Source organism: Oncorhynchus tshawytscha, linkage group LG06, assembly GCF_018296145.1.
Source record: "Oncorhynchus tshawytscha isolate Ot180627B linkage group LG06, Otsh_v2.0, whole genome shotgun sequence".
Taxonomy (NCBI): domain Eukaryota; kingdom Metazoa; phylum Chordata; class Actinopteri; order Salmoniformes; family Salmonidae; genus Oncorhynchus; species Oncorhynchus tshawytscha.
Window position 1 is genome coordinate 1462552 of NC_056434.1, and position 12316 is coordinate 1474867.

At 47.7% G+C, this 12316-nt stretch overlaps 1 protein-coding gene across 5 annotated transcripts in view; it reads left to right on the top strand.

The window, feature by feature from the left end:
- LOC112253244 (cytoplasmic FMR1-interacting protein 1 homolog) overlaps positions 1 to 12316 on the top strand; it is a 108683-nt gene that overhangs the window by 18044 nt on the left and 78323 nt on the right. For 4 of the 5 annotated variants that reach the window (XM_042322804.1, XM_042322800.1, XM_042322801.1 and 1 more), the window contains one exon: positions 10439 to 10567. In XM_042322804.1, the coding sequence (XP_042178738.1) occupies positions 10439 to 10567 (129 nt within the window). Of the gene's footprint in view, positions 1 to 2136; positions 2158 to 10438; positions 10568 to 12316 lie in introns of those variants that run through there. The other variant, XM_042322803.1, reaches the window with a different exon arrangement.

Below are 12316 nucleotides of genomic sequence, written 5' to 3' on the forward strand. Positions count from 1 at the left end.
ATCACTCAGGTAACACACACACCTGGCCAACCACATGATCACTCAGGTAACACACACACCTGGCCAACCACAACATGATCACTCAGGTAACACACACACCTGGCCAACCACATGATCACTCAGGTAACACACACACCTGGCCAACCACATGATCACTCAGGTAACACACACACCTGGCCAACCACAACATGATCACTCAGGTAACACACACACCTGGCCAACCACAACATGATCACTCAGGTAACACACACACCTGGCCAACCACAACATGATCACTCAGGTAACACACACACCTGGCCAACCACATGATCACTCAGGTAACACACACACCTGGCCAACCACATGATCACTCAGGTAACACACACACCTGGCCAACCACAACATGATCACTCAGGTAACACACACACCTGGCCAACCACAACATGATCACTCAGGTAACACACACACCTGGCCAACCACAACATGATCACTCAGGTAACACACACACCTGGCCAACCACAACATGATCACTCAGGTAACACACACACCTGGCCAACCACAACATGATCACTCAGGTAACACACACACCTGGCCAACCACAACAAGATCACTCAGGTAACACACACACCTGGCCAACCACAACATGATCACTCAGGTAACACACACACCTGGCCAACCACAACATGATCACTCAGGTAACACACACACCTGGCCAACCACAACATGATCACTCAGGTAACACACACACCTGGCCAACCACAACATGATCACTCAGGTAACACACACACCTGGCCAACCACAACAAGATCACTCAGGTAACACACACACCTGGCCAACCACAACATGATCACTCAGGTAACACACACACCTGGCCAACCACAACATGATCACTCAGGTAACACACACACCTGGCCAACCACAACAAGATCACTCAGGTAACACACACACCTGGCCAACCACAACATGATCACTCAGGTAACACACACACTGGCCAACCACATGATCACTCAGGTAACACACACACCTGGCCAACCACAACATGATCACTCAGGTAACACACACACCTGGCCAACCACAACATGATCACTCAGGTAACACACACACCTGGCCAACCACATGATCACTCAGGTAACACACACACCTGGCCAACCACAACATGATCACTCAGGTAACACACACACCTGGCCAACCACATGATCACTCAGGTAACACACACACCTGGCCAACCACATGATCACTCAGGTAACACACACACCTGGCCAACCACATGATCACTCAGGTAACACACACACCTGGCCAACCACATGATCACTCAGGTAACACACACACCTGGCCAACCACAACATGATCACTCAGGTAACACACACACCTGGCCAACCACATGATCACTCAGGTAACACACACACCTGGCCAACCACATGATCACTCAGGTAACACACACACCTGGCCAACCACAACATGATCACTCAGGTAACACACACACCTGGCCAACCACAACATGATCACTCAGGTAACACACACACCTGGCCAACCACAACATGATCACTCAGGTAACACACACACCTGGCCAACCACAACATGATCACTCAGGTAACACACACACCTGGCCAACCACATGATCACTCAGGTAACACACACACCTGGCCAACCACAACATGATCACTCAGGTAACACACACACCTGGCCAACCACATGATCACTCAGGTAACACACACACCTGGCCAACCACAACATGATCACTCAGGTAACACACACACCTGGCCAACCACAACATGATCACTCAGGTAACACACACACCTGGCCAACCACAACATGATCACTCAGGTAACACACACACCTGGCCAACCACAACATGATCACTCAGGTAACACACACACCTGGCCAACCACATGATCACTCAGGTAACACACACACCTGGCCAACCACATGATCACTCAGGTAACACACACACCTGGCCAACCACAACATGATCACTCAGGTAACACACACACCTGGCCAACCACAACATGATCACTCAGGTAACACACACACCTGGCCAACCACAACATGATCACTCAGGTAACACACACACCTGGCCAACCACAACATGATCACTCAGGTAACACACACACCTGGCCAACCACAACATGATCACTCAGGTAACACACACACCTGGCCAACCACAACAAGATCACTCAGGTAACACACACACCTGGCCAACCACAACATGATCACTCAGGTAACACACACACCTGGCCAACCACAACATGATCACTCAGGTAACACACACACCTGGCCAACCACAACATGATCACTCAGGTAACACACACACCTGGCCAACCACAACATGATCACTCAGGTAACACACACACCTGGCCAACCACAACAAGATCACTCAGGTAACACACACACCTGGCCAACCACAACATGATCACTCAGGTAACACACACACCTGGCCAACCACAACATGATCACTCAGGTAACACACACACCTGGCCAACCACAACAAGATCACTCAGGTAACACACACACCTGGCCAACCACAACAAGATCACTCAGGTAACACACACACCTGGCCAACCACAACATGATCACTCAGGTAACACACACACCTGGCCAACCACAACATGATCACTCAGGTAACACACACACCTGGCCAACCACAACATGATCACTCAGGTAACACACACACCTGGCCAACCACATGATCACTCAGGTAACACACACACCTGGCCAACCACAACATGATCACTCAGGTAACACACACACCTGGCCAACCACATGATCACTCAGGTAACACACACACCTGGCCAACCACATGATCACTCAGGTAACACACACACCTGGCCAACCACATGATCACTCAGGTAACACACACACCTGGCCAACCACATGATCACTCAGGTAACACACACACCTGGCCAACCACAACATGATCACTCAGGTAACACACACACCTGGCCAACCACATGATCACTCAGGTAACACACACACCTGGCCAACCACATGATCACTCAGGTAACACACACACCTGGCCAACCACAACATGATCACTCAGGTAACACACACACCTGGCCAACCACAACATGATCACTCAGGTAACACACACACCTGGCCAACCACAACATGATCACTCAGGTAACACACACACCTGGCCAACCACAACATGATCACTCAGGTAACACACACACCTGGCCAACCACATGATCACTCAGGTAACACACACACCTGGCCAACCACAACATGATCACTCAGGTAACACACACACCTGGCCAACCACATGATCACTCAGGTAACACACACACCTGGCCAACCACAACATGATCACTCAGGTAACACACACACCTGGCCAACCACAACATGATCACTCAGGTAACACACACACCTGGCCAACCACAACATGATCACTCAGGTAACACACACACCTGGCCAACCACAACATGATCACTCAGGTAACACACACACCTGGCCAACCACAACATGATCACTCAGGTAACACACACACCTGGCCAACCACAACATGATCACTCAGGTAACACACACACCTGGCCAACCACATGATCACTCAGGTAACACACACACCTGGCCAACCACATGATCACTCAGGTAACACACACACCTGGCCAACCACAACATGATCACTCAGGTAACACACACACCTGGCCAACCACAACATGATCACTCAGGTAACACACACACCTGGCCAACCACAACATGATCACTCAGGTAACACACACACCTGGCCAACCACAACATGATCACTCAGGTAACACACACACCTGGCCAACCACATGATCACTCAGGTAACACACACACCTGGCCAACCACAACATGATCACTCAGGTAACACACACACCTGGCCAACCACAACATGATCACTCAGGTAACACACACACCTGGCCAACCACAACATGATCACTCAGGTAACACACACACCTGGCCAACCACATGATCACTCAGGTAACACACACACCTGGCCAACCACAACATGATCACTCAGGTAACACACACACCTGGCCAACCACATGATCACTCAGGTAACACACACACCTGGCCAACCACAACATGATCACTCAGGTAACACACACACCTGGCCAACCACAACATGATCACTCAGGTAACACACACACCTGGCCAACCACAACATGATCACTCAGGTAACACACACACCTGGCCAACCACAACATGATCACTCAGGTAACACACACACCTGGCCAACCACAACATGATCACTCAGGTAACACACACACCTGGCCAACCACATGATCACTCAGGTAACACACACACCTGGCCAACCACAACATGATCACTCAGGTAACACACACACCTGGCCAACCACAACATGATCACTCAGGTAACACACACACCTGGCCAACCACAACATGATCACTCAGGTAACACACACACCTGGCCAACCACAACATGATCACTCAGGTAACACACACACCTGGCCAACCACAACATGATCACTCAGGTAACACACACACTGGCCAACCACAACATGATCACTCAGGTAACACACACACCTGGCCAACCACATGATCACTCAGGTAACACACACACCTGGCCAACCACATGATCACTCAGGTAACACACACACCTGGCCAACCACAACATGATCACTCAGGTAACACACACACCTGGCCAACCACAACATGATCACTCAGGTAACACACACACCTGGCCAACCACAACATGATCACTCAGGTAACACACACACAACTGGCCAACCACAACATGATCACTCAGGTAACACACACACCTGGCCAACCACATGATCACTCAGGTAACACACACACCTGGCCAACCACAACATGATCACTCAGGTAACACACACACCTGGCCAACCACATCACTCAGGTAACACACACACCTGGCCAACCACAACATGATCACTCAGGTAACACACACACCTGGCCAACCACAACATGATCACTCAGGTAACACACACACCTGGCCAACCACAACATGATCACTCAGGTAACACACACACCTGGCCAACCACATGATCACTCAGGTAACACACACACCTGGCCAACCACAACATGATCACTCAGGTAACACACACACCTGGCCAACCACATGATCACTCAGGTAACACACACACCTGGCCAACCACAACATGATCACTCAGGTAACACACACACCTGGCCAACCACAACATGATCACTCAGGTAACACACACACCTGGCCAACCACAACATGATCACTCAGGTAACACACACACCTGGCCAACCACAACATGATCACTCAGGTAACACACACACCTGGCCAACCACAACATGATCACTCAGGTAACACACACACCTGGCCAACCACAACATGATCACTCAGGTAACACACACACCTGGCCAACCACATGATCACTCAGGTAACACACACACCTGGCCAACCACATGATCACTCAGGTAACACACACACCTGGCCAACCACAACATGATCACTCAGGTAACACACACACCTGGCCAACCACAACATGATCACTCAGGTAACACACACACCTGGCCAACCACAACATGATCACTCAGGTAACACACACACCTGGCCAACCACAACATGATCACTCAGGTAACACACACACCTGGCCAACCACAACATGATCACTCAGGTAACACACACACCTGGCCAACCACATGATCACTCAGGTAACACACACACCTGGCCAACCACAACATGATCACTCAGGTAACACACACACCTGGCCAACCACATGATCACTCAGGTAACACACACACCTGGCCAACCACAACATGATCACTCAGGTAACACACACACCTGGCCAACCACATGATCACTCAGGTAACACACACACCTGGCCAACCACAACATGATCACTCAGGGACATTCTACTCCATAATGCTAATTAAATAATTAAATGATGTTCTCTTTCTTTGAAACTGTAAATCAGTTTAATTGTTTCATTTGATCTCCATGACATCACAAGCCAACGTTACTGTTTTTTAGCTAACAATAATTACATACATATTTGAATAGGGTTGGCTACACTTCCAGTATTAATAGCTAGTAATAGATAGCTAGCTATACTAAACACAAATATAAACCGGGAACCCATTGATATGGAGCAGTATGTTTATATACTAAACACAAATATTAACACAACATGTAAAGTGTTGGTCCCATGTTTACTGAGCTGAAATAAAAGATCACAGAAATGTTCCATATGCACAAAAAGCTTCTTTCTCTCAAGTTTTGTGCAAAAATTAGTTTACATCCCTGTTAGTGAGCATTTCTACTTTGCCAAGATTATCCATCCACCTGACAGGTGTGGCATATGAAGAAGCTGATTAGACAGCATTATCATTACACAGGTGCACTTTGTGCTGGGTACAATCAGAGGCCACTTTTAAATGTGCAGTTTTGTCACACAACACAATGGCCACAAGGGCCTGGCTCCCCAGTGGGTGGGCCTATGCCTTCCCAGGCCCACCCATGTCTGCGCCCCCCTGCCCAGTCATGTGAAATCCATAGATTAGGGCCTAATGAATTTATTATAATTGACTGATTTCATTATATGAACTGTAACTCAGTGAAATTGTTGCTTGTTGCGTTTATATTTTTGTTGGGTATAATTAACTTGGAGGTTTCGTGGCCGATCTGATTAAAATATAAGGAAGATATGGAAGTTGTTTTAACTTGTCGCTCTGATCTTAAAAGGCAGAAATGTTTAATTTCACTCTGACCAAATTAATATACGGGAAACACTGTGGTTGGTCGTTCTGGTGTGGTCCATCCCAACTGAGGAAACTGAAACACTGTGGCTGGTCGTTCTGGTGTGTTCCATCCCAACTGAGGAAACTGAAACACTGTGGTTGGTCGTTCTGGTGTGTTCCATCCCAACTGAGGAAACTGAAACACTGTGGCTGGTCGTTCTGGTGTGTTCCATCCCAACTGAGGAAACTGAAACACTGTGGCTGGTCGTTCTGGTGTGTTCCATCCCAACTCGACTGATGGAACTGAAACACTGTGGCTGGTCGTTCTGGTGTGGTCCATCCCAACTCGACTGATGGAACTGAAACACTGTGGCTGGTCGTTCTGGTGTGTTCCATCCCAACTGAGGAAACTGAAACACTGTGGCTGGTCGTTCTGGTGTGTTCCATCCCAACTGAGGAAACTGAAACACTGTGGCTGGTCGTTCTGGTGTGTTCCATCCCAACTGAGGAAACTGAAACACTGTGGCTGGTCGTTCTGGTGTGGTCCATCCCAACTGAGGAAACTGAAACACTGTGGCTGGTCGTTCTGGTGTGTTCCATCCCAACTGAGGAAACTGAAACACTGTGGCTGGTCGTTCTGGTGTGGTCCATCCCAACTCGACTGATGGAACTGAAACACTGTGGCTGGTCGTTCTGGTGTGGTCCATCCCAACTGAGGAAACTGAAACACTGTGGCTGGTCGTTCTGGTGTGTTCCATCCCAACTGAGGAAACTGAAACACTGTGGCTGGTCATTCTGGTGTGGTCCATCCCAACTGAGGAAACTGAAACACTGTGGCTGGTCGTTCTGGTGTGGTCCATCCCAACTGAGGAAACTGAAACACTGTGGCTGGTCGTTCTGGTGTGGTCCATCCCAACTGAGGAAACTGAAACACTGTGGCTGGTCGTTCTGGTGTGGTCCATCCCAACTGAGGAAACTGAAACACTGTGGCTGGTCGTTCTGGTGTGTTCCATCCCAACTCGACTGATGGAACTGAAACACCAGTTACTAATAAACACCTATTCAGAAAAGGACTGTAAAAACGGTTAAATCCCCGTGGATTGGCAAACGTACTGTACATTTAGAAATCATGTGGCCAAACAAAGATACATTATATTTAAAGTATAGTAAAAAGCTTTGTAGCACCATAAATGTTGGGCAAAAAGACTAACTCAGCTCCATCTTTCATTGAATCAGATGGCTCATCACAAAACCCACTGATATTAAGTATTTTAATGATTTGTTTTTCATCGGCAACATTAGCGAACTTACCCATGACATGCTAGCAACAAACTCTAAACCTACACATTCATGCATAACTGACAAATTAAATATTTTGAATTCCGTAAACTGAGTGGGAAAGAGGTGAAACCATTATTGTCTATCAGCAGTGACAAATCATCTGTGACTGACAACCTGGATGGAAAATGACTGAGGATAATAGCGGACGATATTGACACTCCTATTGGCCATCTCTTCAATTTAAGCCTACTTTGTGTGCCCTGAGGCCTGGCGCTCGTCATCAGATGAAAATGACCGGACCAAGGTGCAGCGTGGTAGGCGTACATTCTCTCTTTATTTGAAAACGTAACACCGGGGAAAAACAAAGAACACGAACCGAACGTAAAGCTAGTCGTGCAACAAACAAAGACAAGATCCCACAAAACCCAAAAGGAAACTGACAACTTATATCTGATTCCCAATCAGAGACAATGATAGACAACTGCCTCTGATTGGGAATCAAACACACCAACATAGAAACAGAAAACCTAGAAGGCCCACCCTAATCACACCCTGACCTAACCAAATAGAGAAATAAAAAAGGCTCTCTAAGGTCAGGGCGTGACACCTAGAGGGTAGCAAAGTCATTCCGCTACCCAAGAATAGTAAAGCCCCCTTTACTGGCTCAAATAGCCGACCAATCAGCCTGTTACCAACCCTTAGTAAACTTCTGGAAAAAATTGTGTTTGACCAGATACAATGCTATTTTACAGTAAACAAATTAACAGACTTTCAGCACGCTTATAGGGAAGGACATTCAATAAGCACAGCACTTACACAAATTACGGATGATTGGCTGAAAGAAATTGATAAAAATATTGTGGGAGCTGTTTTGTTAGACTTCCGTGCAGCTTTTGACATTATCGATCATAGTCTTCTGCTAGAAAAACGTATGTGTTATGGCTTTACACCCCCTGCTATATCGTGGATTGAGAGTTACCTGTCAGAACACAGAGGGTGTTCTTTAATGGAGGCCTCTCCAACATAATCCGGGTAGAATCCGGGATTCCCCAGGGCAGCTATCTAGGCCCCTTACTTTTTTCTATTTTCACTAATGACCTTCCACTAGCACTGAGTAAAGGCAGTGTGTCTTTGTTTGCGGATGGCTCAACACTATACACGCCAGCTACTACAGCAAGTAAAATCACTGCTATACTTAACAAAGAGCTGCAGTCAGTTGCAGAAGGTAATAAGAGTCCTAAATATTTCAAAAACTAAAAGCATTGTATTTGGGACAAATCATTCACTAAACCTCATCTAAATCTTGTAATGAATAATGTGGAAATTGAACAAGTTGAGGTGCCTAAACTGCTTGGTGTAACCCTGGATTGTAAACTGTCATGGTCAAAACAAATTGATACAACAGTAGCTAAGATGGGGGGAGGTATGTACGTAATAAAGGGCTGCTCTACTGTCATGACATCGCTATCAACAAAACAAGTCCTACAGGCCCTAGTTTTATCACACCTGGACTACTGCCTAGTCATATGGTTTCACAGAGGGCATTAGGTATATTACAGTTGGCCCAGAACAGAGCAGTACGGGCCATTAACCCTTTTCCCTCTGAAATCGAATTAACGTAATACAAAAATCTCTGTCGATATCCGTCGATATGGCCCTTCCGCATCCGCGGTGAAAGGCTGCCTTGACAGGAACTAATGGGATCCATAACAAACCCCAGGAAGAGTAGCTGCTGCCTTGACAGGAACTAATGGGGATACCTATATATAAAATTGAAGTCATCTAAACATCTCTCTCTCACTCTGTCTCTCTCTCTCTGTTTCACTCTTGCTCTGTCTCTGTCTCTCTGTGTCTCTCTCTCTCTGTCTCTCGCTGTCTCTCTCTTTCACTGTCTCTCTCTCTCTCTCTCTGTCTCTCTCTCCCACTGTCTCTCTCTCTCTCTGTTTCACTACTGCTCTGTCTCTGTCTCTCTCTCTCTCTCTGTCTCTCGCCGACTCTCTCTCTCTCTCTCTCTGTTTCACTCCTGCTCTCTCTGTCTTTCTCTCTCTGTCTCTCTCTCTGTCTTTCTCTCTCTGTCTCTCTCTCTCTCTATGTTTCACTCCTTCTCTCTGTCTCTCTCTCTCTGTCTCTCTCTCTCTCTGTCTCTCGCCGACTCTCTCTCTCTCTCTCTCTCTGTTTCACTCCTGCTCTGTCTCTGTCTTTCTCTCTGTCTCTCTCTCTGTCTTTCTCTCTCTGTCTCTCTCTCTCTCTATGTTTCACTCCTTCTCTCTGTCTCTCTCTCTCTGTCTCTCTCTCTCTCTGTCTCTCGCCGACTCTCTCTCTCTCTCTCTCTGTTTCACTACTGCTCTGTCTCTGTCTCTCGCCGACTCTCTCTCTCTCTCTCTCTCTCTCTGTTTCACTCCTGCTCTGTCTCTGTCTTTCTCTCTCTGTTTCTCTCTCTGTCTCTCTCTCTCTCTATGTTTCACTCCTTCTCTCTGTCTCTCTCTCTCTGTCTCTCTCTCTCTCTGTCTCTCTCTCTCTGTCTCCAGTCTCTGCAACAGCAGTTGGAGGTGATTAACGGCCACGATGAGCTGCTGGCTGACATAGTCAACCTGTGTGTTGATTACTATGAGAACAGGATGTACCTGACCCCCAACGAGAAACACATGCTGCTCAAGGTACGCTACCGTCTGGCTGGCATGCTGGGCCGCGTTCCAAATGGCTCCCTATTCCCTATATAGTGCACTACTTATGACCAGGGCCTATAGGGAATAGGGTGCCATTTGGTATATTGGATAACATCTATTAAGTATTAATTATCTTCAATGTGTCTGTACCTGTCTTATCTCTAGGTGATGGGGTTTAGTCTGTACCTGTCTGTTACCTCCAGGTGATGGGGTTTGGTCTGTACCTGTCTGTTACCTCTAGGTGATGGGGTTTAGTCTGTACCTGTCTGTTACCTCTAGGTGATGGGGTTAGGTCTGTACCTGTCTGTTGCCTCTAGGTGATCAAATCCAAATCAAATCAAATTTAGTTATATAGCCCTTCGTACATCAGCTGATATCTCAAAGTGCTGTACAGAAACCCAGCCTAAAACCCCAAACAGCAAGCAATGCAGGTGTAGAAGCACGGTGGCTAAGAAAAACTCCCTAGAAAGGCCAAAACCTAGGAAGAAACCTAGAGAGGAACCAGGCTATGTGGGGTGGCCAGTCCTCTTCTGGCTGTGCCGGGTGGAGATTATAACAGAACATGGCCAAGATGTTCAAATGTTCATAAATGACCAGCATGGTCGAATAATAATAAGGCAGAACAGTTGAAACTGGAGCAGCAGCACGGCCAGGTGGACTGGGGACAGCAAGGAGTCATCATGTCAGGTAGTCCTGGGGCATGGTCCTAGGGCTCAGGTCCTCCGAGAGAGAGAGAGAGAGAGAGAGAAAGAGAGAATTAGAGAACGCACACTTAGATTCACACAGGACACCGAATAGGACAGGAGAGGTACTCCAGATATAACAAACTGACCCTAGCCCCCCAACACATAAACTACTGCAGCATAAATACTGGAGGCTGAGACAGGAGGGGTCAGGAGACACTGTGGCCCCATCCGAGGACACCCCAGACAGGGCCAAACAGGAAGGATATAACCCCACCCACTTTGCCAAAGCACAGCCCCCACACCACTAGAGGGATATCTTCAACCACCAACTTACCATCCTGAGACAAGGCTGAGTATAGCCCACAAAGAACTCCGCCATGGCACAACCCAAGGGGGGCGCCATCCCAGACAGGATGACCACATCAGTGAATCAACCCACTCAGGTGACGCACCCCTTCCAGGGACGGCAAGAGAGAGCCCCAGTAAGCCAGTGACTCAGCCCCTGTAATAGGGTTAGAGGCAGAGAATCCCACTGGGAAGAGGGGAACCGGCCAGGCAGAGGCAGCAAGGGCGGTTCGTTGCTCCAGAGCCTTTCCGTTCACCTTCCCACTCCTGGGCCAGACTACACTCAATCATATGACCCACTGAAGAGATAAGTCTTCAGTAAGGACTTAAAGGTTGAGACCGAGTTTGCGTCTCTGACATGGGTAGGCAGACCGTTCCATAAAAATGGAGCTCTATAGGAGAAAGCCCTGCCTCCAGCTGTTTGCTTAGAAATTCTAGGGACAATTAGGAGGCCTGCGTCTTGTGACCGTAGCGTACGTGTAGGTATGTATGGCAGGACCAAATCAGAGAGATAGGTAGGAGCAAGCCCATGTAATGCTTTGTAGGTTAGCAGTAAAACCTTGAAATCAGCCCTTGCTTTGACAGGAAGCCAGTGTAGAGAGGCTAGCACTGGAGTAATATGATCAAATTTTTTGGTTCTAGTCAGAATTCGAGCAGCCGTATTTAGTACTAACTGAAGTTTATTTAGTGCTTTATCTGGGTAGCCGGA